Below are 26,686 nucleotides of genomic sequence, written 5' to 3' on the forward strand. Positions count from 1 at the left end.
CCCCTCCATTCCCCCCTACGCCACCAAATCAATGGAGTTCTGCTCACTGGCGCCTAGAATGATCCCCGAAACGTTGGGGTTGATCAGCTGCATCGTTCCAAGGGCGAGTTGAGCCTAGGGCTTCACTTCTAAAGATGCTCTGTTGGGAAGGACGGCCGAGCCGCCAGAGAGCTCAGAGGCAGGGCTGGAGAGGGTCGAAAGAGAGATTAAGTTCATACTCCAGAAAGAGAGAGAAGTTGGCATCTTAAAGCCTCCGCTGAAAATCTCAAATTATTATTTTTTAAGTTAATTTTCTTGCCCTCACAATTGCAGGGGAAAAGGGGGATTCTAAACTTAGACACTGCAGAGGCTTTCGTTTTAAATGCCCCGCTGACCTGAGATGCCACCTTCCGTCTCCTCATATTATTACAGTACTTCCAAAGAGGAGCTGGGAATGGGGGGGAGGCAGGGGGATGGGACAGAACAGCACTGAGAGGAGTGGAAGCCAGAGGCCGTTTACACAATGCACATAGAAACACTCTTTATTAATGACAGATAAGCAATAGGCATACTGATTTCTTCTCATGCTGAGTTTTCCAGAGATCCTGGATGGAAGGGGAAAGGGACAAGGCATGCAGAGTTAACAGCGAGATCATCAGCGGGAGTAACAAGCCACTCGCTAAACCATTTACAAGGAGAATGGGTTACAAATTTTAAAAATAGTGTTAAAGAAACTCCATCCGACGTGATTTCTATTATACAAACACTGAGGCCATGGCGGGGACCACTGCAAAGGAGTCAGAGCCGGACTAGGGCCAGGTTAGCATTTTGACAGCGGTCCCCGATGATGGTTAGCATCAGGAACGCAGGCCCGGCCGGGATGACTCAAGGTCCGGATGAAATGGGGGAAGGCCCAGGATACCCCCTCGTGACCAGGACAAAGCTGAGCAATTGCAGGTTTTTTATTGCTAGTAAAAAGAAAATGAGAAAGCGGGAGTCTTTTTATTGGGCTAGAGAGGAAGCAAAGGGGATGAGGCTATGTGTGTGTTTAGTACTCATAACAGCTGACAGGGATGGAGATGCATGTCGGGGGCAGCTTTAGGGGCCAGCCCTGGCTTCCTATTCCCAAGGCTCCTTTCCCAGTGTCAGGATAGAACCCAGGAGTCCTGGCTTTTCCCAGCTCTCACAAAATGCAACAGAAAGACATGGAGGAAGGCTGGAGGATTTGGAGATGGTGGTTAGAATTCTGGCCTGGTGCACAAGCTGCTGTTCCATTTGGAGGTGTTTTAAAGTACACTGGGCCCAGGTCCTTTTTTCACTGACTGGTACTGCTCTGTGTTTCCAGGAGGGGCTGCCACTCTGAGGGGCTCAAAGCCTTCTCGTTATGCAAGCTCCATGATCCCTCAGTGAGGTGGGTCAATATCCTCATCCCCATTTTGTCGATGGGGGAAACCGAGGCACACAGAGGCACAGAGACTTGCCCATAGTGTCAGTGGCAGAGCTAGGACGAAAACCCAGTAGTCTCCTGCCTCTAAACACTTAGCCACCCTCCTTCTCAATGCCAAGAACAGAACCCAGGAGTCCTGGCTTTCTATTCCTTTGCCCAGCGCACCTTTCCTAATGTCAGGAATAGAACAGGTGTCTGGACTTCCTTTTCCCTTGTCCTTCCCAATGTCAGGAATAGAAACCAGGAGTCCTGGCTTCCCCACCTCTAACCACTGGACCAGGCTGCCTCTGCTTACTAACAGGACACCCCAGAGAAAGCAGGTTGACCAGTCGTTTTTCTCCAGCTTTCCTACTTTGTGACATTAGGGGACATGGCAGCAGCAGTGGAGGATGGAAGAAAGGGTAAGAATGGATGGACAGATCCAAGGATAGAGGGAGAAGGATGGAGAGATGGAGGGAGAAGATGGATGGATAAAGCTGAGGAGGGAGGGATAAGGAAGGATGGGTGGCGGGACAAGATGGATGGATCCGAGGACAGAGTGCGATGGATGGAGGGATAGATTTTATGCAGCTGTTCCTGGTTGCTAGCAATGACCCACACCCTGTCTTGGGCAGCCCCCACCCAACTATCTGTAGCTCTCCCCCAGCGAGAGCAGGCCGCGGTACCGTTTGCTGCCCAGAGCCGAGCCCTGGCACTCAGACAGGGAGCTCTACGCCGTTCCCAAAACCAGCCACCCGGAGGCTGTTGGCAACGTCCCAAATACCTCCGACGTCCCAGCGTTCCCAAGACCTGCCCTGCCCCCAGACGCTGTACCCCTTTCACTAGACCGGACCAGCTGACGTGGTACAACTCCCCTCTAGTGTGGACGCAGCTTTACCCGGCTCAGTGTGCTGATACCAGGATAGCTATTCCCACACGGGAAGGGGAATAAGCTGTTGCAGTCTGAGGCACCTTTATAAACCACATGGTTATACTGGATCAAAGCTGGCTATTTATCCAGGCTGAGGTTATCACAGGAGAGAACCGGGCAGCTCATTCCCTTACACTGGTTCCATGCACGGATTTTGTGCTGGTACAACCATGCGGGCTAGAGATGTGGTTTTTTTACTGATACCATTACACTGATATAACCCCTGTGTAGGTTTACTTGTAGCTAGTATAGCTTATTCCCTTTCCTCTCCATTAGACTGATATAAGCACCTTGATACCAGTATAAATCCACAGTACTGCTTTAACTGGACTGGGACTGGACTGCTTTAACAGGGAGAGTTAAACAGGACGACGGTCGTGTTTAGACAGACCTTTGGCTCGGTGGAGAACATCAACATACCCTCCATGGCTAATTTTTCTTTTAAGATAGTTATTAAGGGTCCTTTTCTTTTCTTTTCTTTTCTTTTTCCTAAACAGCTCAAAAGGAAAAAAGCCCGGCGGCTCTGCCTGTGAATAAAGAGTGATTACGCCAAGGGGAACGAATCGATGAGAGTGAAAGAGGGACAGGGGAGCACCAGGCACCCCGCTGTGTTAAGAGACCCCAACCCCTCAGATTCGCCCTGAACGTATCGGGTACAAGCTGCTCCAACCTTTGAAGCCAACATCAGATGGTCCTTGGAGCGGTTGTGTCTCAAGGGGAATGCTTAGCAATCTTAGTAAGTGCTGATCTCACTTAGAAATACACTCAAGCACTGATTTCCCCCCATGGTAACTGCACAGTGCGCCCCAGAGTGAATGCCTGGGGGACAGGGGCTTTCTCAGAAGGGGGCCCGCACTGCTTCCAGAGAGGAAGATCCCCCCCAAATCTCACTGCTCTTTAAGGTCCAACAAGAGACCGGTTTCTATAAGCCAGATCTCCTCCCTGGAAGGAATTGAGCAATCTAATCCTGGAAGGTGAGCATTACATGATTCCCAGAGAAAAAGGCGGCTTAAGCTGGGGAGGAGCATTACTTCCACGCTTGGAGTGTTATAAACTGACACTGTCCACACAGCTACAGAGATGTAGAGAGAGGCCAGGTTAGATTAAGTTTCGTTGGGGAGCAACTCAAAGGGCCAGGTTCAGGGGATGCTGGATCGGCCTTACCCCGAGCGTCAGGCTCAGAGCAATCAAACCGCAGAGGGAAATCCGTACCAAAGAGGTTTTGTGTTCATGCCACTGTGCTCCGGAGGGGGGTCAGGGGAGAAATCAAAGAGGGGAGCTTCCAAGCCCATGTCACATCTACCCGGGGTGGGAGGTGCATACGCGTGGTGTTTGGGGGGGTTAGTGCAGCCTTTCTCGCAGACTACGGGGGGGCGACGTTCAATGGTACCAAGGCACTGGGGTTCACTAGAACTGCGACTAGGGTGGGGGAGATGAGAGCCCAACGGGGAGAGCAGTCTTTCGGTTAGTTGGAGAACAGAGGACAGAGCAGAGGACGGGAGAGGCGCGCGCCGAGGCCTTAGGACTGCATCTCTGCACGCAGCATCCAGGGGAACCAGCAGCAGAAGAGTAATCTGAAAGAGACGAGAGACGGGGGGAGCGCTCACCGGGCAGCTCGCAGCAGGGACCCCGCCAGCATGGGGAGAGGAAATGAGAAGGCAGCGTGTCAGCTTCTAGGGGCAGGGACTGACTTTTTGTTCGGTGTTTGTACAGCACCTGATCGCAATAGAAATGTACAGCGCCTGGCGCCACAGGATCCTGGTCCAAACCTGATAGGAACACAACTGTACAGCACCTCACACCATTGTGACTGGGGCTCCTAGGCACTACCATAATACACCTAAGAGCAATAAAAATATACAACACCTAGTACCATGGGGTCTTGCTCCATGACTGGGGGGGTGCTACCGTAATACACTTAATTGCAATAAAAATGTACAGCCCTAGCACAAAGGGGTCCTTGTCTGTGACTGGGGTTTCTAGGCGCTACCGTAATTCCCATAATAAATAACAACAGCTAGGTAGGCAGCCAGGGAATGGGTATTTCCCCCCAGCTAGATCTGAGGGGGGCTCACAACAGGTTAGCCTCCTGAGGACTGAAACGCCAAAGTCTAGCTCAAGTCTTCGGGCTTGATACAGAGGTATCAGGTGAAACTGAAGGGGTCAGATTAGAGGGTCTAATGGTCCCTTCTGGCCTTAACCACTATGACTCTATCAATCATCCCCTGCAAGAGCTGGTGCAGACGTTCCAGGGGTCTGGTGCTGCCATTCTCACTTGAGACAGGGAAGGTGGTTTACAATGGCTTTAAGCCAGCTCTGTCCTCCCCATATGCTTCCTGTGCAGGGGCCTGCCCGGCCAGCGTTACAAGTCAGAGCAGCCTCAAGGCTGCTCTAGCAGTCAGTTAGCTCTGACACTGCTCTCATTTCCTGTTTGCTCCTCGTGGGGCCTGGTGGACAGAGAACAGCCACAGCACAGGGCACTCCTGCCGCGTTCCTGATCCTCCCCCCTATGGATCCTGGGGAGCAGAGAATAGAAACAGCAGGCTGCTGTGGCCACATCCCCAATCAGCCCCCTATGGGCCCTGGTGGACAGAGAGTAGCCACAGCGCAGGGCCACAGCAGTCCAGCTATGGCCCCCTCCCCCCCCACAGCTCCTCCCCCGCCTTACCTAGAGATGGAGTTTTCTGACGTGATGTCTTTTGGGGTCCTGACTGCTGTGAAGTTGCGCTTTGGCTGTGACACTGCGAGAGAAGGGACAACGCCCTCGCTTTAAAGGGAGTCACTGTACCCGGGGGCCACCGACGCCCTCTAACAAACCCAGGTGGAATCACCGTGCAACAAACCCAGGAGGGTGCACAGGCCTAATGGTTAGGGTGCTCGCCTGGGATGTGGGAGGCCCGGATTCAATTCCCTGCATGGTGGCTGCAAAGGATCGCAGAGATGACGGGGATTACGACTCTAAACAGGGAGGAGGGAGGGAGTGGCAGGCTGAGGCAAGGGAGGGCTGCTGCTGCATCGAGGGCAGTGTGTGTTGGGGGAACGGCGCTGGCAGAATGAGGGGAGCGTGGAGCAGGGGTTGGAGCATGACCTGCTAAGCCACAGACTCCCTGCGTGACCTTGAGCAAGTCACTTTGCCCCTCTGTGCCTCAGTTTCCCATTCTGAGCAAGTGGGATAAATATTCCTGCCTCCCAGGGGTGATGTGAGGCTAAAAACACCCTAACGATGGTGAGATGCTCAGAGAGGACAGTGCCGGCGGGGGGTCACATAAGCACTGAAGAGAGATTCCATGGGGCCATGCCTTCGGCACAGATGGAATTGCTGGGGAAGACTGGATGTCCCCATGGCCTCACTAGCTAAGTCACCCCCCGTGCAAGGCCAGTGGAGTCACAGGTGGGGTGGGCTTGGCCCCTGGTCCCTCCCGTCGCTGGGGGCAAGGGAAAGGCAGAGGATCCAGAGTATACCTACTAGTGACTTGGTGCACCTTCTTCACCGAACTGCTATCTCCCTGGGAGTCTTTGGGGCCACCGATCCTGAAAGGGAGGGGCAGAGAAGAGAGGCTTGTTCACGGAGGTGTGGAGGAGCCAGGACCGGACCGACGCCAGGGAGTTGCCCAGATTCCAACCCCCGGTGATAGTCCAGGAAGGCTGCTCGCATACCAGTGACGGGGATCAGGGTGAACCCCCCGCATAGGCGAGACCTGAGATCTGTCCCAAAGCCTCTTAACAACAGGAGGTGGATAATCCGGGCAGAAGCCACTTCTGTGACATTTGCCTCAGACGGGGAGAATATCTGCCACTCAAAGGGGCTTCGTTAGGATGATTTGGAGGCTGTCGCGTCCTTGCCAGTGAGAACCAGAGCTGTCAAACGCTGCAGGAAATGGTGCTCACAAACGCCCCCTCAGGGAGGCAGGATTTGAACCCAGCACCTGCAGGGCCACAGCCGTAGGTTCCCACCCTTGAGCGAAAGAAGCAGCACGTCCCTTGGTGGGGTCAGCCACCAAAAGGCAATCGCTCACGCTCACACGCAGCGAGAGCCAGGAGAAACGTACCTCTGGACCCTGGAAGGTGGGGCAAAGACTCCGTGCTTAGGGGGGCAGGTGAAATACCGGACCCCAAAGACCGAGCCATCGTGCTTCCCCGTGGGCTTGTCGAGTTCGATGCCGAACCAGTAACCTGGCGATGGGATAAGAAGCCGTCAGCTGTCCACTTCCCAGCACGAGCCGCGGGATCAAACCCCGGAGCCTCGGATCTACAAGCACCAGACTCCCACTCCAGAGCTAAAAGACCCTGTTATAGTCTTTTCCACCCACCAACCGGCGGCTCTGCCCTCCCGCCAGCCGGTGCCTTACCCGGCGCAAAGTCCGTCTTGCCGTAGAACCGGATGATGCCCTGCTTCTGCCCCGCCACCAGCACCTGGTCCCCGATCTCGATCTTCAGCCCTTCTCGGTCCAGGCTGCCCACGGATGGAGACTTCTTCCTGAGGGCTGAGCGGAAAGGCAGTGAGACCAGCCCAGGGCTGCCCAGACCTCCAGCAGCAGCGGCCCCAGAGGGTAGCCTGGTGCCAGAGTGGGGCTGGAGGGGGGGCGGTGAATGAAACCCCTCCCCCTGCTCACCTGTAAGCCAATCCTGCCATCTCCCTGCCCTCAACTTTTCTTCTCTCCTCCAATGAGTGACTTGGAGGGAGCAGGGGGAAGAGCCGAGGAGAGGGGGCGCTGAGCCCACAGCAGGAGATGGGTGGGGAGAACTGGTGGGATTGGTTTGTGGGGAGGCTGGGCCTTTCCAATTTGCATATGTAAATAGCATGCAGATTTCCCCTTCCACTCAGCCAGCCTGCCGGGGCTTTGACATCTCCCCCACCAGACATGGAGGGGCAGGCACGATCTGAGGACAGGGCCGGGGGGGCTCCTGGTTTATCTCCTTGCAAAGAGCCCCTGATTAATTGGCCGTCATGTCAAGCCCCTTGATGAGATTTCAGATCCAAAGGCCGGGTCTGCTCTTTCCACCCGCCCCCAGCGATAAAGGATCTTCAGGGTTAATTAGCCAAGTACCTTTCTAGATGTGGATGAATGAGACATGGAAGGAAAGGGATACAACCAAGGTCATGCACAGAATCAGTGGCAGAACTGGGAGTGGAAACCAGGAGTCCTGTCTCCCAGCACCGTCCCCGCCCCAGCTCTAACCACTAAACCCCACTTCTCCCAGAGCTGGGCAAAGAAGTGAACCCAAGAGTCCTGCCGCCCAGCCCTCCTGCTCTAACCACTTCCCCTCCCAGAGCTGGGAGCAGAACCCAGGAGTCCTGGCTCCCAGCTCCTGCTGCTTCAGCCACTAGAAGTGCCCCGCTACCTTTCTTGTCCTTCCGGCCCTTCCCGGTCATGCGGGAGAAGTCCATGCGGGGGGTTTTTGGGGTGGACGTCACCGATGACGGCATCTGGTCTGTGGCTTTGGTGATTTTAGACACAGAGGCGAAAACCCCTGAGAAGATGGAGAAAAAAACAACAACAGTCAATGGGGGACTCAGAAAATGCTAAACTGTACAGCCCAGGATCCACTAAGCCACATTCCCTTCCAGAGAGAGGAGCAGAACCCAGGCGTCCGGGCTCCCAGGCCCACCCGCTAGCCTCTGGGCCAGAGGTGGGCAAACTATGGCCTGCTCCCTGCAGCACAGCGCCCCCTACTGTCCCACATCCGGCCCGTGGGACCATCCTGCCTGGCCCTTGAGCTCCTGTCCGGGGAGGGTCGTCCCCAGCTCCTCCCCTGCTGTCCGCCCTCCCTCGCCGGGCCGCCAGCGCTCTGGGGTGGGCGGCGGGGCTGCGAGAGCTGCAGGTGTAGTGTATTAAATTGCTCCCCGTAGGAATGCGCTACCTACGGTGTACTACTTACAGCTCCCAGTCCTGGTGCTCTGAGCGGCACGGTAAGGGGGGGGAGTGGGGGGGGTTGGATAAGGGGCAGGGGGTCCCGGGGGGCAGTCAGGGGACAGGGAGCAGGGGGGTTGGATGGGGCGGATGTTCTGGGGGGCGGGGCAGTCAGGGGACGGGAAACAGAGGGGGCTGGATAGGGAGTAGGGTCCCGGGGGGGGCGGTCAGGGGACAGGGAACAGAGGGGGCAGTGAGGGGGGCAGGGGTGTGGATAGGGGGTGGGGTAGTCAGGGGACAGGGAGGGTTGGATAGGGGGTGGGGTCCCGGAGGGAGCAGTTGGGGCAGGCGGTCCTGGGAGGGGGCGGTCAGGGGACAAGGAGCTGGGGGGATTGGATGGGTCCGGGGTTTTGAGGGGGGCAGTCAGGGGGCGTGAAGTGGGAGGGGGTGGATGGGGGGTGGCAGGCTGTTTGGGGAGGCACAGCCTTCCCTGCCCGGCCCTCCATACAAGTTCAGAATCCTGATGTGGCCCTCGGGCCAAAAAGTTTTGCCCACCCCTGCTCTAGACCCCGCTCCCCTCTCAGAGCTGGGAACAGAACCCAGGCGTCCGGGCCCCATTTACCTTGCTTCGGAGGGCAAATGAAGTAGCGTATTCCTCCAACGCTCCCATCGTTCTTGCCCTCTGGCTCGTCCAGCTCCACCCCGATCCACTGGCCACTTGCGAACTCCGTCGTGCCACAGAAACGCAGGGTGCCCAGCTACAGAGACGCAAACAGATCATCGGCCGTCCTGAGCCCCCACCCCGCTCCCTGCAGCGCAGCGCCCCCTACTGCCACACTGGGGTCAGCGCAGACCCAGCCCCGGCCCAGCCCACCCCCGCTTCGCTTGGGGAGCTCCCAGAGGGGGCCGACGGGCCGGTACCTTCTGTCCGTCCACCACGACGCGCTCCCCCAGCTTGAGGCCCAGGGAGGTGAGCATCAGGTTGCCGGGGATGTTGTCGTAATTGGGCAGCGTGACCTTGGGCAGGTTGCAGCTCAGGGGGACGGCGTCCAGCAGCAGCTGTTTGAGCTCCTTGGCCACCATGGCGGCCTCGGCCTTGTCCAGCGTCATGTCCATGGGGTCGGGCACCACGTCGGCCGGCACCTGCCCTTTGCTGTTCTGCAGGGGGCAGAGGGGGAGAGACGCTGGGACGGGAGGAGGGGACGGGGCAGCTGGGGGAGGGGGGAAGGGCCCGAGAAGCTGTCTGTGTGCGGTCCCCCATCCCCTGTGTCATATCCCAGAGTCAGGGCCCCTCTTTGCCTGCAGTCCCTCCCCCCAGTCCATATCCCAGAGTCAGGGCCCCTCTTTGCCTGCAGTCCCTCCCCCCAGTCCATATCCCAGAGTCAGGGCCCCTCTTTGCCTGCAGTCCCTCCCCCCAGTCCATATCCCAGAGTCAGGGCCCCTCTTTGCCTGCAGTCCCTCCCCCCAGTCCATATCCCAGAGTCAGGGCCCCTCTTTGCCTGCAGCCCCTCCCCCCAGTCCATATCTCAGAGTCAGGGCCCCTCTTTGCCTGCTGCTCCTCCCCCCAGTCCATATCCCCACAGTTAGGTCTTCTCTTTGCTGCCACCTCCCCCTGCCCTCTCCCCAGTCCATATCCTGTCAGTCAGGTCACTGGTTTGATGCCAGCTCCCCTCTCCCTCCCCACCACCCTGATCCGTATCCTGACAATCTGGTGTCTTTTATATGCTGCCAGCTGCCTCCCACACCAGCCCCTATCTTGCCCCAGCTGGTCTCCTGCCTGTATAACGTCATCCCCTCCCCTCTGGGCAGTTTAGTTCCCGTTCCCGCGCCTGGGCTCTCACCCTGACAGCAGGGTTGGCCCCGTGCTCCAGCAGACACTTCACAGCCCCCAGGCACAGATTGGAGGCGGCGATGTGCAGCGCCGTACCGTGGTTGAAGTCGCTGCAGGTCGAGTTGAGCACTGCAAGGCAAAGCGTGGACGCGGCCCAGGGTGAGGCATCAACCCCTGCCCTGAAGGGACCTGCCGCCCCCCATGCTGAGGGCTAGAGGGGAAACAGGGGCATGGGGAGCGATTTGTCCAAGGTCACACAATGAGTCAGTGGTAGAAGTGGGAACAGAACCCAGGAGTCCTGGCTCTCAGCCCCCTGCTCTAACCACTAGACCCCACTCCCCTCCCAGAGCAGGGGATAGAACCCAGGAGTCCTGACTTTCAGCCCTCCCCCACACCCGCTCTATCCACTAGACCCCACTCCTCTCCCTGAGCAGGGGATAGAACCCAGGAGTCCTGACTCCCAGCCCCACCTGCATAAACACTAGAACCCACTTCCCTCCCACAGCTGGGGATAGAACCTAGGAGTCCTGACTGTTAGCCCTCCCCCACTCCCACTCTAACCACTAGACCCCACTCCCCTCCCACAGCTGGGGATAGAACCCAGGAGTCCTGACTCCCAGCCCCCTCCGCTGCTCTAACCATGAGACTCCCCTCCCCTCCCAGAACCGGGGATAGAACCCAGGAGTCCTGACTCCCAGCCCCTCTCCCTCTCTAACCACTGAGGTCACCTTTGCCTTCCTAGGTATTTTGACATTCACCAGTTACCAGAAACACGGCTTGGGCCACTTGGGCCAGGGCAACGCAACCCCAGAGCCCCTGGGCAGTAGCACTCAGGGGGGCCCCCGGCTGGACGCGGGGGGGAAGCGTCCCCCTCTTTGGCGTGTGTCTCCCCCGGCTCGCCCCGGCTCACCTTTGGGCTTGGAGCCTTTGAGCAGGAGACGGATGAGCTCAGGCACGTCGAAGTAGGCGGCATAGTGCAGGGCGTTCATGTTGGTCCAGCGGCTACGCAGGGTCACGTCCACCCCCAGGGCCAGCAGCTGGTTGGAGAGGCGGACGGCAGCAGCAGGGTCACCTGGGGGGAGGGGGACAAAGGCGATGGGATCAGAGCCCTGAGTGGGCACAAGAGCCCCTGCAACCGCCCTCCCCCTGAGGCTACTGCACACTCCAGACCGGAGGAAGGCAGAGGCGCGCTGGGCCCAGGCTGGGAGCCCCGGCTCCCTGCGTCACGGGACCCCCAGGAGGAGGAGCTTGGCTTGCACTGGAAAGGAAGCAGCTCTCCAGCCATGGTGAATGGGGGAAAAGCCCGAAATAGAGGAATGGAGTGTGACTAATGCCTTCCGGAGTCTGCAGAGAGCCTGAGCCCATTGCTCTGAGCACAGGGAGCTGTCCTGGGTGTAACTAACGCAGCGACACTGCCTGGGTCTGCCGAGAGCCCGAGCCCATCGCTCTGAGCACAGGGAGCTGTCCTGGGTGTAGCTGACACTGCCTGGGTCTGCCGAGAGCCCGAGCCCGTCGCTCTGAGCACGGGGAGCTGTTCTGGGTGTAACTAACGCAGCGACACTGCCTGGGTCTGCCGAGAGCCCGAGCCCATCGCTCTGAGCACGGGGAGCTGTCCTGGGTGTAGCTGACACTGCCTGGGTCTGCCGAGAGCCCGAGCCCATTGCTCTGAGCACAGGGAGCTGTCCTGGGTGTAGCTGACACTGCCTGGGTCTGCCGAGAGCCCGAGCCCGTCGCTCTGAGCACGGGGAGCTGTTCTGGGTGTAACTGACACTGCCTGGGTCTGCCGAGAGCCTGAGCCCATTGCTCTGAGCACGGGGAGCTGCCCCAGGTATCTCAGTGGGTTTTTTAACTCCAAGCCGCCCTGCTCCTGGGGGTCCGGCCAGCCCTGCGCAAGCAGGGAGCTCTGTGTGGGGCAGATTGGGGAGAGTGCAGCAGGCCCAGCCCCCACCACCAAGCAGAGACACCCCAGCTGCTGAGGTGAGCACTGTGGGGCCCCCACACACACCTCTGTGGAGGAGAAAGAATGGCCCCGATCCTGCTCCACAGGGGGAAGAAATGGGTCCCACGATGCTGGCCCTGCCTCAAGGGGATGGGGGCCGCCTGCCACCCCCCTTCAAGTGCGGGTTGGGCCCACGGCACAGGGGCAGAGTCTGCGTGGGGGAGTGTGAGCCCCCCAGATTGTCCCAATTGCTCCAGGACAGCAGCTCCCCACCCCCCAACCGGGGGATTTGGCCATTCGCGCCCCAGCGGAGATAGAGGGCGACCCCCACCAAGGGAGCCTCCCCCTCCCACCCCAGCCTGCAGCCCTCCCCCGACCCCAGCTCACCGACACCGTGCGCGCCGGCTTTGCAGGCGTAATGAAGCAGCGTCATGTCGGTCAAGCCATCCCGGTCGTTCACATGGCAACCGCGCTTCAGGATCTAGGGGGGGGAAGAGGGGAGGAGGGCAGGGGGAGGGGGAAAGAGGGGAGAGTGGGTGGGGGGAGGAGAAGAAGGGGAGGGGAAAGAGAGAGCAGGGGGGTGGGGTTGGCCAGAGCTGATCAAGCCTTGTTCCCCCCCCAGCCATCCTGCTGCGTCTCAAGTTAATTTCCAGGTCAGCAGCACCCAGCCTAGAGTGGGAAGGTGCCTGGTGATGGGGGCTTGGGGGGTGCAAGAGACGAGCGCGTCTCAGGGCCTGTTGGGAGGTTTCTAACAGCAGCCACACGGTGCACCTCTGCCCTGGGGATCCCGAAGGCAGGCACTGCCCCTTTGGCAGAAGGGGGAAACTGAGGCACAAAGTGGGGAAGGGACTTGCCTCGGGTCACAAAGCGACTTAGCAGCAGTGCTGAAGATAGAACCCAGGAGTCCTGACTCCCAGCCCCCCTCTGCTCTAACCCGCTCAACCCCCCTCCCCTCCCAGAGCTGGGAACAGAACCCAGGAGTCCTGACTCCCAACCCCCGCCCAGCTCTACCTCGGAATTTCCTGTGGGCTGTTTTCCAACCCGCTGCAGCGCCGATCTCAGACCCCCGCAGTGGAATCAGACCCTTCTCTGACCAGGATGTGCCGGTTCCACCCAGCTGCAGCCCCCCGCGGCGCGTCCCATGTCCCCAGGGCGGGCAACCCGGCACCTCTCGGAGCACCAGGCACTGTGCAAGGCGCGTCGGCTCCCCTCACTCACCTCGCTGCCTATGACATCAATCTTGTGTTGCACCTGGGGGACCCACTGTCGGATGATGGCAAACAGCTCTGGGACCGTGGTCTTGGGGTCGTAGAGGATTTCTTGGCAAGCCGGGTCATTCGGGTCAAAGAAAGTGAAAGCTGGAAAGAGAAGGAAGGTCTTTAAAAAGGGGAATCTATCCCTTTATTAGGTGCACTACAGTAGGGGAATCTATCCCCATCCAAAATCGAGACCACGCCATACCGAGCTTGTATGACAGTAGCACCTAAAGGTCCCAACGCAGACCAGGGCCCCCTTGTGCTGGGCACTGCACAGACACCAGTTAGTTCTTGCCTAAACAGACAGAAGTGGGAGGGGAAACTGAGGCACAGAGTGGGGAAGGGATGTGCACAAGGCCACCCAGCAGGCCAGTGCAGAGCCGGGAGCGATGAAGAGTCAGGGTGTTTTCTGAGCACAGCTTGTTTCATTTACACCAGCCCCTGGACAGAGGTGGTTGCAAACAGCATGCAGGCCCCTGTCCACCAGGACTCAGCGATAACCAGTATGTGCCCGCATGCCAGACCTGCCCCTCTCTGAACCAACTCTCCAGCTCTCCAGAAGCTCAGCTTTCATTTACAAACCAACTAGCTCTTCTGGCTGCCCAGAAAACAGGTCCCCATGCAGAGAGTCTGAAGTAATTGCTCGGAGAGGTGTGAGCCGCTCCCCTCATCTCAGGAAGGTGTGAGCCCGTTTAAACGTCCGATGCGTTAACGATTTCATGTCCAGCCAAGCCAGGGCAGGTCACGGGGATGCCCAATATGCTGGGTGGGGTTTGGGAGCAGCCACAAGAGTTTTTGTTTCTCCTCCGCAATCAGGAAGGAGTCACCGGTTACAATTCAGGGCAACTGCGCCTGTATTCCCCCTCTGGGGTCCAGCAGGGGCACCCGCTCTAGATTCCTAGTTCCCCAGCCATCGCCTCTCTTGGGTGCAGTTGTGCGTCTCAGCGGGATACGTCCAGGCAGCCCGGTTCCCAGCAAATCTGCCTGCCTCAACCGGATTGCTCCTCCTGAGATACGCCGGGAAGTTGCTCGTAGAGTCGAGCGCACAAGGCAACGCACAGACCCGAGACGTAACCCGGATGCTGAACGTCCCAACAAAGCTGTCTGGCCACCATTAAAGCCCTATCAGTGTCACCCCGTCAGACAAACACCAACGACCCTGTCGCCTCCGCGCTCCGGCTCCCACCAGCCGAGCCCCTCCCGCCCGGGGCAGAACAGCCCTGGGCTGTTGATCGACTCCGCGCTGGAGCTGGCCGGTCCAGAGACGTGCTGCTCAAGTGAGGCTACATCACTGGCCCCAAGAGCTGTGACTGCGGCAGAGACCCTGCAATGCCCGCTGCTCTTCCAGTGGCCTGGCAGAGGGCAAGGATTGGCCAGGCACCGAGGTTCGAACAGGCCCTGGCCCATCATCAGTCCTTCTAATCCCACCCAGCGGGGGTTTGGTTTTTTTGTGGCCACAAATTCACAACGGCTCTCGCTCAGAACCAGCCCCGCCGTGAATCTGAGAGTCACTCGCCGGTCCAGTTTGGGAGTCTGATCTCGTCCCCCCTGTAACAGCTGATCGGCCGACCACGGGTGTCTCCTCGGGGCGCAAGTGAGCTGTTGCCTCAGGCCTGGTCTACCCTACAACGCAATGCCTTAGCGGCGCACGGGTCTCCACTGAAATGTGTCTCCTGCCGATGTAAGTGGCCCGCGACGCCGACAGAGAAACGCCCGCCTCGCCTCTCGAGGAAATGGATTAACCACAGCGACAGGAGAACCCCTCCCACTGGCACGAATTGCGTCTACACCAGCGCACTCCAGCAGCGCAGCTGAATGGCCGCACTGCGGCAGCGTTGCAAATGTAGACAAGCCCTAGGATACCGACGCTTAATTCAATCAGGTTGGGCCAGGTTGGCGATTGCAGGAAATTGCCTTCTCTGTAGGGTGACCAGACAGCAAGTGTGAAAAATCGGGACGGGGGGTGTGGGGGGGTAATAGGAGCCCATATCAAAAAAAGCCCCAAATACCAGGACTGTCCCTATAAAATCGGGACGTCTGGTCACTCTACTTCTCTGTCACACTGAGCCCAGGAGTCTAGCAGAGCCCAGGGGCAAACCAACCCCCTTTACGACTGTCTGCACGGCCCGCTGTGGGCGGAGACACGTGCGCGGGCGGGGCTTATTTAGTGGGCGGGGCTTGGAAGAGTAGCACCTCTTTTCCCCCTCTCCCATCTGACCCCTGCCCTCTGTCTGGCCAAACACCAATGGCTGATTCCCAGGGAGCAGCTCTGCCCAAAGCCTCCACTCGACTCGGGGAGACTGAGGCAACGGCTCAGTTCTCTCGCTGCTTGCAACAGCTCCTCCAGAGAGAAACGGCAGCACGAAAAGAGCCCAACTCTGCTCCCAGGCTAAGAGAAAGAACTGATATGGCTGTCACCGCGCCACCCGGTGACTTCCGCCATAACCATATAAACCACCCTCCTTTCATATTTATGCAGGGATCGCTCACCAGTGCTACCATGCAGCCTCCTCTGGGGTGGGGCACAACAGCGTTCAACGGCAACACGGTGCATCCCTTTAGGGTAGAAAGTAAAGGGAAACCCTACATATAATTGGAATGGCATGGGGGGGACTGGAAGGAAGTAGGCTGCAGTTAACCCCAGTGCCTTGGCTAAATGGGCTGACGCCGCTATATTGCAAAGAGCGTCGCAGAACCACCGGGAGGGTTTAGGGTTTCAGTTTTGCATTTGATCTGAAAGACGCCAAGTCAAGAAGCACAGCGCCCCCCTAGTGACGCATTGGGGTCAGCCCTGACTGCAACGGGAGAGCGCCCCCCTACGGACGCTCTGCAGTACAACGCCTCCTCGCACGGCCTTGGGGTCAGCCCTGACTGCAAGGGGAGAGCGCCCCCCTACGGACGCTCTGCAGTACAACGCCTCCTAGCTTGGCCTTGGGGTCAGCCCTGACTGCAAGGGGAGAGCGCCCCCCTACGGACGCTCTGCAGTACAACGCCTCCTCGCACGGCCTTGGGGTCAGCCCTGACTGCAAGGGGAGAGTGCCCCCCTATTGAAGCCTTGCAGCACAGCGCCCCCTAGCCCCACACTGGGGCACCGGGGTCAGCACTGAATGCAAAGGCAGAGCGCCCTCTACTGAGTCACCCACCCTGCTCCCTGAAGCAAAGCAGGGGGACCAGGACTCATTGAGAGGGAAGAGTATCTCCAAAAGGCTTCTCCACCCACACTTTTTGCTGGACCGATCCCCCCCGCCCCAGTACCACCCTGGGGCACTGACTCAGTCCTGACTCATAGGGTCCTTTGAATTAACCAAGGCCTGGATTAACATTCTAGCGAGCCGACAGCTCTGTGCCGTTGACACATATGGGCTGCAGCCACATTTATCCACTTTGCAGGCAGCCTCGGGCTGAATATCCCAGGCAGCGGACACTCACACAAGAGCTTGTCTCAGCCTGCAGGGGAAACACAAAGCCTGGATCTTCCCTCCCCCAGCAACGGCAGCTTATGAAACTGCTGCTTGATCTGCACACCCCAACGGCAAACCAGGCCAGCGTGACTGTCGCTCGCGAGCATCACGGCACGGCAGCTCCCCGGGCTCCGATTCATCCGTGCAGAGAGCCGCGCCAGCAGAAGTAGCCGGACGGCCACGCCTGAAGGGCAGGGGGGGGGGGGGGCCTGCATCTCGACACCACAGGTGCGCAGATGAGAACGCGGCCTCTCGGACGCGCCGTGCAGAAGCAGGGTGCGCCAGGTTCGCCGGGCGGGGACACGGGAGGCGAGCGAAAGGGGCATCGAGTCACTTGCTGTTGAAATCAACGTGTGAGTTCCCGCCGAGTCCAACAGGCTCAAGCCCGAGTTTATAACCCAAAACCCGAAGCAGCTTTAGCAAAGACTGAAAATAAAGACATAAAAATAGGTCCCATGAATTTTAGGCCAGTGGAGAATCATCCCTTACGCCTGCCAGCAAATACACCCTTTCCTGGCAGCCCCCTAAGCATGGCATCATCTCCCTGAGCTCATCCATAAGCCCCTCATCCTGTCCATGGCCTCATAGTTAAGGCAGTGGGCTGGGACTTCTAGGTTCAATTCCCCACTCTGCCTTATACAAGTGGGGTAGGAGAGAAGCAAATTTTAAGAGCTCACCTCCCTTTCATGCACTAGATAGAAGCAATATTGGGGGGGAGGGATAGCTCAGTGGTTTGAGCATTGGCCTGCTAAACCCAGGGTTGTGAGTTCAATCCTTGAGGGGGCCATTTAGGGATCTTGGGCAAAAACTGGGGCTTGGTCCTGCTTTCAGCAGGGGGTTGGACTAGATGACCACCTGAGGTCCCTTCCAACCCTGATCTTCTATGAATGACCCTCACAAATAAATATTCAGCATGTCGAGCGCTCATCTCGCTTGAAACACCTGCTCCGTGTTTCAGGGCTGACCCCAGCTCTTTGGAAAATATGGCTACAGGTGTGGCTTGAAAACTTGACCCTGCCTTCTCTGAGCCTCAGTTTCCACAGCTGTACTGGGGGGAGAATAATCCTGCCTTGGTTTGCCTTGCCTGTTTAGACGGGAAGCTCTTTGGGCAGGGACCATCTCTTGCTGAGTCTGGGCAGCGCCCGGCGCAACAGGGTCCCGATCTCGGTCACGGTGTGTCTGGGCAGCGCCCAACACAAAGAGGCCCTGATCTGGGGGCTCCAGACATTACCACCACAGATCTAATAAAAACAGAAGCTGGCCTCATAAACTGTACCGCACTTCGGTTGCTCAGATTGATTTGCGGAGGAATAAACATTGTTTCAATTGTTTCAATCGTCTGATTGACTCTGGGGCTGAGCTATAGATTTCCTGAGGGCAGGGCCCTTGGACAAAGGAGAGAGCGTTTCAGAACTGGGATAAAACACAGCTTGTGAGCAGCACAAGAGCTGGCTTGTGTGACGGGGAGGCTTTTGAGTCAATTTCACACGGGTGAAAGGTGCCAGATTGATGGCATCTCTCTGCAAACCAGGCAGCCGCATTGTCTGCTATCCGCCCTTCTCCCTCCGCAGCCTCTGCCCGTGCCAGCCAGTCCCCCTGCCCTGAGGCCAGATCAACGACCGTGCCCCCTAGAGAGAGGTCCCATATCCCAGTCCCCACCATATTCCAGCCAGTCTTCCCAATCTGAGGCCGGATCAAAGCCCACACCCCCTAGAGGGGAGAGGTCCCATATCTTATTCCCCATCCCCTGAGCCTGCCAGCCCCTCCTCCAGGTCCTGGATTGGAATTGGAGACCCCAAGAGGAGAAGCCTCTGTCGCATTCCCCACTCCCAGAGCCAGCCGGTCCCCCCATCCTGGGGCTGGATCAGAGCCAGTGCCCCCTAGATAGGACAGGCCCCATGTCCCATTCCCTGCCCCCTTGAGTCAGCCAGTCCCCTCCCCGAGGCTGGATTGGAGCCAGCACCCCTTAGATGGGAAGGGTCCCATTCCCCAGCCCCATGAGCTATCAGACATCCCATCGCACCCTGCCTTTCATTTGCCTTTCCTGGGTTCTTCTAGGCTGAGCCAACTGTCCATTTGCATAACATCAGCTGCTCTTTCCGTTTGGCAGGACACCTTCTAGGATCCATCGCTCAGCCCAGGCCACGGCTGTCAATTCCAGTTATGCTGATGATTGTTAACATTGGTAAATGCTGTACAAATGCCCAGCTGCCTACGACTTCGCCCCTCTCCCAGGGCAGCCACTGCAGGAAGGGAGCAGGCCCTGCGGAGCGGAAAGCCCAGCCCCTGCCACGTAAGCTAAATGGGGGCCTGGGTGATGAGTGCAGCACCTAGGTGCTACCACAATACACCTAATAGCAAAAAATATATATACAGCACCTGGCACAACGGAGTCCTGGTCCATGACTGGGGCTCCTAGGTTCTACCACAATACACCTAATAGCAACAAAATGGGCAGCACCTTGCACAGTGGACTCCTGGGCCATGACTGGGGCTTCTAGGCATTACAGTATTACTAATAATTAATACATAAATAAATAAAAACAAAGGATAATAATTATTGTTAAACAAATGACTGTCTTAACTACATAAGAAACCATTTGGGTGGAGCTGCGCAGGTCACTGGTTCCAATCCTAGCCAGGCGGGTAGTGACCAGCAGCCATTTACGATTCAAGGGCTGCTTGGTGAAATGAGTCTGTGGGCCTCAGCTCACAGCAAGCAAAGAATCAGGGCCTGAATGGCCCTGGACACTGAACTCTCTCCCCTTTCAGCTGGGGAGCAGTTTGCGCTGGAAATAAACAAACCACGTCTCTGCCTCTCTGGGGCCGTCTATCTGATGCCCACCACAACTGCTAAATTATTAACGCTCCACCGAGACCAGCGCGCCATTGTGCTGGGCGCTGCCCAGACGCAGAGTGAGCAACGGTCCCTGTCCCAAAGAGCACACAATCTAAATAGACAAAGGCAGGGTTAGTTTCCCCATTTTACCCATGGGGAAACTGAGGCACGGAAAGATCGAGTGACTTGTCCAGGATCACACAAGGAGTCAGTAGCAGAGCCCCGGATAGACCCTCACTCTCCTGAGTCTCAGGCAAACAAGATCAGCCTTCCACGCCTTTCACCTTTGGTTTTAAATTGTTTCATTTTGTTTTTTTAAATTAATCACAACAAGGTGTAGGCACCTGGAGACCTGCACAGAGCCAAGGGGTCTCCCACGCAATCCACGCTGCAAAAAAATCCCCCCAAAGCTTATTGTATCAGCACGTGCTATAAGCATATTCCTAGCATGGATTTCATAGCTCATCTTATTTGCCAAAATATTCACAGCATAAGCCAATAAAAATAAATAAAGGATCCAAAGTCACCCTCCCCCCACTCCCTTTTCTACTGCTGGTGAGACACGTACCCCTCTCTCATCTCCCCAGCCCTCATACAAAAATCTATACTTCTCTTGTCACGGTCCTAGCCAAATTCATGCAAAAGCAGCTGGGGGGGGTGGGGGAGGGAGGAGACTTTCCAGAATAATGGCATCCGATGACGCACTGTGTCTGCATCTAGCAACACTGAGTCACTGGGCTGTGTTTAGAAACCGATCACCTGCCAATTCGTCCCCGGCACACCTCCACCGGGTCCTGGTCCTGAGAGGGATGGAGGTGGGTAATTCGTTCGTAAATTTCAGGCCCATGGAGCCAGCAGTCAAAGGAAGGGTTTCGGAACCTCTGGTTCACATCCAGCCTAGGGATTTTGTCTCCCCACCCAAGTTACCAACTATCCCAGTCTAGTTAAAGCAGGAGTCCTGGGTGCCGTTATACAGGCGTAAAGGTGCTCAGACATGGATAACTATTCCTGTATAGGAAGGGGAATGAGCTATACCAGTATAACCCGTCTGGCTTGTATACAGAAGAAGAATCATATTCCCACCTGACACAAACTGGTCCTAACTCTGCTCAGATCAGGCCTCGGTTTCTACGGCTGAACTCCATTAGCACTGACGAGTGGGTTGGCAGCTTACATGAAGCGAGTTTGGCTGGTCTCAGCCCATTTTCTCAGACGGCACAGTCACCTCTTGCTGGCAGTCTCAGCAGAGAAACCGGGGCCTGACTGGGCCATGGAGATTGCTGGCTCAGAGCTGGCCCTGTCCAAGCAGCGGTGAGCCGTTGTGGCTGGGGGGGTGGGGTGAGTGGAGGACGCATGGTGGATAAGTAGAAGGATTCAGACTCCAGGGCACCTGGCCCTGGGGTTAAAAGCTGAATGACACAGAGCCACATGGGAGGAGAATGCAACAACATCCTTGTCACCCATAGGCCAATGCAGGGAGGCAGTGTTGCCTAGTGAATACCCCACTGGATTAGGCCCTGGGTAACCTGGGTTCTAATCCTAGCTCTGCCCCCATTTTGGGGAAACTGAGGCACGGAGCAGTTTCCCCATCTGTAAAATGGGGCCCTGAGACCCCTTAATGAGAAGAGCTAGGAATTTTGATGCTGGGGTCTGATCCCCAGAAGTTCCAAGCACCCGCCGCTCTTCTTACATACATCATGGCAACGCCCCGGGATCCCAGCTGAAAGCAGGGCCCCATTGTGTCGGGCTGTGCACAGACACAGAGCAAGAGGCCCCCTCCCCCCCCCAGCATCCGAGAGAGCGGACAGTCAAACCAGACAACAGGCAGGAGGGGGAATTGAGGCACACACAGAAAGAGGAAGGTCAGCGGCAGAGATGGGAACTGAACTGAACTCTCCCGTGGCCCCAGCTGGTGGGCAATGCTGCCTCTCACTGGCTGGTGCTCAGCACCTCTGGGGATGAGGCCCCTCGGCAATGGGAAACATTACCCCACGCAGCTGACTTGGGCGCTGGGGGTCACTGGGATCCAAAGCCTGATCTAATGTAGGGCAAGAATGAGGAACGAAAGGAGGGTGAGAGCAAGACACTGACGAGTCCTGAGGCAGGTGGCGGGGCAAGCTCACCATAGTCCTTGGGCAAGGGTGCAGGGGCGGAGGGATGGACGATGGGTTTCTTCCTCCGTTCCAGGATGGGGCTCTGGAACTCCAGCGGCTGGCGCGCCTCCTCGGAGGGAAGCTCGGCTGAGTCGTCTTTGGTCATGATGGGTTCTTACTCCTGGCTGGGGAGGAAACGGGGAGAAAAAATGTCCAGGCCTGAGCAATCAGCCGAACCCGCCGCGCCCCCCAAGGGTCGAGTCACTGTCGTTGGGCAGCGCTAATACGATCAGACCTGGCATCTCTGCAGCACCCTCTGTCCCATGGGCTCACATTCATTTTAAACCCCATAGGCTCACTCCCACATCCCCACAGTGAGTTTGGTATTACTAAATACTGGGCAGGTGATGGGGAAACTGAGGCATGGACCAGTGAATGGGCTGCCTTGCAGCGTCACATGGCAAGGCAGAATGGGGAACTGAAATCCAGGGTCAAATTACAGTGCCCTGCTTTAAACACTAGGCCCCACTCCTGTCTCTGCTCTTTCATCTGTTGTTCCCCAGTACTCACTCGGGCCTGGGTTCACTGGTCCCTCCCCCATGCTTAAGCGGGAAGGCATTTAGCTATGGGCGAGCTTAAGCACACCGTCTCCCAGCAATCACAACACATAGGACCCCCCCAGAGCTGGGGATAGAACCCAGGAGTCCTGGCTCTAAGCACTAGATCCCACTCCCTCTGCCCATCTCACCAAATCATACACTGCTGCCTCCTGCTCTAGCTTAGGAAAGCCCAGCAGTTCAGAACCCCCTCCCACCCGCATCCCCCAAAGCCCCCTGTGGGAAAGGTGAGCCAGGTCTCTCCTGCCACTGGTCCACACTGGCGTGCCCTGCGGATCAGAACCGTTGCCCCGGCTGCGAATGGGGCTTCCCCAGCCCCTCCCGCTGCCGTGTGTGCAAGAGGGAAGGGAAAGAGGGGGCGTTGGTCTCAGAAGAGGGGGGCCTGGTGGGGGCCCCCTTGGACACTTGCCCCCTCCTCCCCCTGCCCTATACACACCCCTAGCCTGACATCCAAAAATCACAAGAGCCCCAGAATCAGGGGGACTGGTGGACAAAGGGGAAGAAATGGGGCAGCCCAGCAGCGGGGGGATGGGACCAATGGTTGGGGGTGAGGGAGGTGGATCAGGACAAGAGAATGGAGGGAGGCGATGAGGGGGGGTTGTCAAGGCCTAGAGGGGAGAATGGGGCACACAGGGCAGGACTGTGGGGTGGATGGGGATAGGAATGGGTGGATGGGATGGAGGGGCAGTGAGGGGCACTGTGGGTACAGATGGGAAGGGTGGGAGTGATGGGATGGTTGGGGGAGGATGGAGGGGCAGTGAGTGACACTGGGGGTACAGATGGAAAGGGTGGAGTGATCAGGGGACTGGTGGGGTGATGGAGTAGTTGGATGAGGATGGAGGGGCAGGGAGGGGCCTGGGGTACAGATGGGAAGGGTGGGGGTGATGGGGGAACAGGTGGCGGTGAAAGGGCACTTGGGGGGCGATGGGGTACAGAGGGAGTGATTGGGGGCGATGGGTGTGGACAGGGGAAGGATGGGAGGGGTGATGGGGGGATGGGGTACAGGTGGGGAGATCAGTCAATCAGGAAGGGGGGAGATGGGGTACAGGGGGGTTGGTTGGGGGTGATGGAGGTGGATGCGGGAAGGGGGGAAGGGGTACAGGTGGGGTGATCGGTCGATGGGGTACAGGCGGGTTGGTTGAGGGGCAATGGGGTGCATGGGGAAGGAGGGATGGGGTACAGGTGGGTTGGTTGGGGGGCAATGGGGGTGGACGGGGGAAGGATGAGAGGGGTTATGGGGGATGGGGTACAGGTGAGGTGATCAGTCGATGGGGAAGGGGGCGGGGGGGCAATGGGGTACAGGTGGGTTGGTTGCGGGGCGATGGGAGTGGATGGGAGGGGGGAGGGGGTACAGGTGGGGTGATCAAAGGGGATGGGGGGGTGATGGGGGTGGACAGGGAAGGATGGGAGAGGAAGGGTGGATGGGGTACAGGTGGGGTGATCAGTCGATGGAGAAGGGGATGGGGGGCGATGGGGGTGGACGGGGAAGGATGGGAGAGGAAGGGGGGATGGGGTACAGGTGGGGTGATCAGTCGATGGAGAAGGGGATGGGGGGCGATGGGGGTGGATGGGGAAGGATGGGAGAGGAAGGGGGGATGGGGTACAGGTGGGGTGATCAGTCGATGGAGAAGGGGATGGGGGGCGATGGGGGTGGACGGGGAAGGATGGGAGAGGAAGGGGGGATGGGGTACAGGTGGGGTGATCAGTCGATGGAGAAGGGGATGGGGGGCGATGGGGGTGGACGGGGAAGGATGGGAGAGGAAGGGGGGATGGGGTACAGGTGGGGTGATCAGTCGATGGAGAAGGGGATGGGGGCGATGGGGGTGGACGGGGAAGAATGGGAGGGGAAGGGTGGATGGGGTACAGGGGGGGTGATCAGTCGATGGAGAAGGGGATGGGGGGCGATGGGGGTGGATGGGGAAGGATGGGAGAGGAAGGGGGGATGGGGTACAGGTGGGGTGATCAGTCGATGGAGAAGGGGATGGGGGGCGATGGGGGTGGACGGGGAAGGATGGGAGAGGAAGGGGGGATGGGGTACAGGTGGGGTGATCAGTCGATGAGGAAGGGGACGGGGGGGCGATGGGGTACAGGCGGGTTGGTTGGGGGGCGATGGCGGTGGCGGGTGGGGAGGGCAGCAGTGGGGCGATGCAGGGGGGGCAGGGGAGGGACCTGATCTTCGCCCGGCTGGGGGGCGGGGGCTGATCCCGGCCGGGCCCCAGATAAACACCGACCCCCACCCCGCATCCCCCCGGGGCGGAGGCAGCTGGGCCCGGCCCGGCCCGGCCCGACTCGACTCGACTCGACTCCTCTGGCCCGGTGGGGGCCCGGCCCGGGCCGCACCTACCGGGGACGAGGATCCCTCCGTCTGCTCGGTGCCCGGGCGCTGGCGCTGGGTCCGGAGCCTCGCAGAGCCCATGCGCCGCCCGCAGCATCAGCGCCGCATCCCCGCCTCCTCGGGGGGATGGGGCTGCCGCGGGATCCCGGGGAGCGGGGGCTATGGGGGAAGCAGGGGGCTGTGGGGCAGGATGAGGGGGTGTAGAGAGGAGCTGGGGCTATGGGGGAAGTAGGGGGCTGTGGGGTAAGATGAGGGGGTGTAGAGGGGAGCTGGGGCTATGGGGGAAGTAGGGGGCTGTGGGGCAGGATGAGGGGGTGTAGAGGGGAGCTGGGGCTATGGGGGAAGTAGGGGGCTGTGGGGTAAGATGAGGGGGTGTAGAGGGGAGCTGGGGCTATGGGGGAAGTAGGGGGCTGTGGGGCAGGATGAGGGGGTGTAGAGAGGAGCTGGGGCTATGGGGGAAGTAGGGGGCTGTGGGGTAAGATGAGGGGGTGTAGAGGGGAGCTGGGGCTATGGGGGAAGTAGGGGGCTGTGGGGTAAGATGAGGGGGTGTAGAGGGGAGCTGGGGCTATGGGGGAAGTAGGGGGCTGTGGGGCAGGATGAGGGGGTGTAGAGGGGAGCTGGGGCTATGGGGGAAGTAGGGGGCTGTGGGGTAGGATGAGGGGGTGTAGAGGGGAGCTGGGGCTATGGGGGAAGTAGGGGGCTGTGGGGCAGGATGAGGGGGTGTAGAGAGGAGCTGGGGCTATGGGGGAAGTAGGGGGCTGTGGGGTAAGATGAGGGGGTGTAGAGGGGAGCTGGGGCTATGGGGGAAGTAGGGGGCTGTGGGGCAGGATGAGGGGGTGTAGAGGGGAGCTGGGGCTATGGGGGAAGTAGGGGGCTGTGGGGCAAGATGAGGGGGTGTAGAGAGGAGCTGGGGCTATGGGGGAAGTAGGGGGCTGTGGGGCAAGATGAGGGGGTGTAGAGAGGAGCTGGGGCTATGGGGGAAGTAGGGGGCTGTGGGGTAAGATGAGGGGGTGTAGAGGGGAGCTGGGGCTATGGGGGAAGTAGGGGGCTGTGGGGTAAGATGAGGGGGTGTAGAGGGGAGCTGGGGCTATGGGGGAAGTAGGGGGCTGTGGGGCAGGATGAGGGGGTGTAGAGGGGAGCTGGGGCTATGGGGGAAGTAGGGGGCTGTGGGGTAAGATGAGGGGGTGTAGAGGGGAGCTGGGGCTATGGGGGAAGTAGGGGGCTGTGGGGCAGGATGGGGGGTGTAGAGGGGAGCTGGGGCTATGGGGGAAGTAGGGGGCTGTGGGGCAAGATGAGGGGGTGTAGAGGGGAGCTGGGGCTATGGGGGAAGTAGGGGGCTGTGGGGCAAGATGAGGGGGTGTAGAGGGGAGCTGGGGCTATGGGGGAAGTAGGGGGCTGTGGGGCAGGATGGGGGGTGTAGAGGGGAGCTGGGGCTATGGGGGAAGTAGGGGGCTGTGGGGCAAGATGAGGGGGTGTAGAGGGGAGCTGGGGCTATGGGGGAAGTAGGGGGCTGTGGGGCAGGATGAGGGGGTGTAGAGGGGAGCTGGGGCTATGGGGAAGTAGGGGGCTGTGGGGCAAGATGAGGGGGTGTAGAGAGGAGCTGGGGCTATGGGGGAAGCAGGGGGCTGTGGGGTAAGATGAGGGGGTGTAGAGGGGAGCTGGGGCTATGGGGGAAGCAGGGGGCTGTGGGGTAAGATGAGGGGGTGTAGAGGGGAGCTGGGGCTATGGGGGAAGTAGGGGGTTGTGGGGCAAGATGAGGGGGTGTAGAGGGGAGCTGGGGCTATGGGGGAAGTAGAGGGCTGTGGGGTAAGATAAGAGGGAACAGGGCGGGAAGGAACCTCTTGGTTTGGTATGGGGGTTACAGGAAGAGAACAGAAGGCTATGGGGACTATAGGGGGAGAACAAGGTGGATAGGAGAAGGAGGAGGCTATGGGGTTGTGTGGGGGTTACAGGAGGAGAACCGGGGATATGGGAGGGGTGTCATGGGGAGAGCAGGTTGCTATGTGGGCTATAGGGAGCGAGCAGGTGTTATGGGGGTTCTGGGGGGAGAGAAGGTGCATGGGGGTTATAAAGGAGGTCTAGGAGTCTATGGGGTTTAGAGAGGAACGTAAGGGGGCAGAGTGCCTG

At 58.7% G+C, this 26,686-nt stretch overlaps 1 protein-coding gene across 1 annotated transcript; it reads right to left on the bottom strand.

The window, feature by feature from the left end:
- Positions 1-505: 505 nt before the first annotated feature.
- On the bottom strand, positions 506-24,685 carry CLIP3 (CAP-Gly domain containing linker protein 3). Its single transcript, XM_048832979.2, has 14 exons — positions 24,569-24,685; positions 21,638-21,792; positions 13,177-13,316; positions 12,346-12,439; positions 10,930-11,091; positions 10,030-10,148; positions 9,110-9,346; positions 8,811-8,946; positions 7,680-7,808; positions 6,686-6,820; positions 6,386-6,509; positions 5,803-5,867; positions 5,005-5,077; positions 506-3,910 (listed from the first exon to the last, which is right to left on the bottom strand). The coding sequence occupies exons 2-14, from the start codon at positions 21,771-21,773 to the stop codon at positions 3,856-3,858; spliced, it is 1,605 nt and encodes a 534-aa protein (XP_048688936.1). The 5' UTR covers positions 21,774-21,792; positions 24,569-24,685; the 3' UTR covers positions 506-3,855.
- Positions 24,686-26,686: the final 2,001 nt, after the last annotated feature.

The sequence above is a fragment of the Caretta caretta genome, chromosome 23 (genome assembly GCF_965140235.1).
Source record: "Caretta caretta isolate rCarCar2 chromosome 23, rCarCar1.hap1, whole genome shotgun sequence".
Lineage (NCBI taxonomy): Eukaryota > Metazoa > Chordata > Testudines > Cheloniidae > Caretta > Caretta caretta.

Coding starts and splice junctions, on each gene's coding strand:
- CLIP3 (XM_048832979.2), bottom strand. CDS start 21,773: ATGACCAAAGACGACTCAGCCGAGCTTCCCTCCGAGGAGGCGCGCCAG. Junction 12,440..13,176: donor TTGATGTCATAGGCAGCGAG/GTGAGTGAGGGG, acceptor TCCCCCCCCTAG/ATCCTGAAGCGCGGTTGCCA. Junction 10,149..10,929: donor CAAAGGCTCCAAGCCCAAAG/GTGAGCCGGGGC, acceptor TTTGCCTTGCAG/TGCTCAACTCGACCTGCAGC.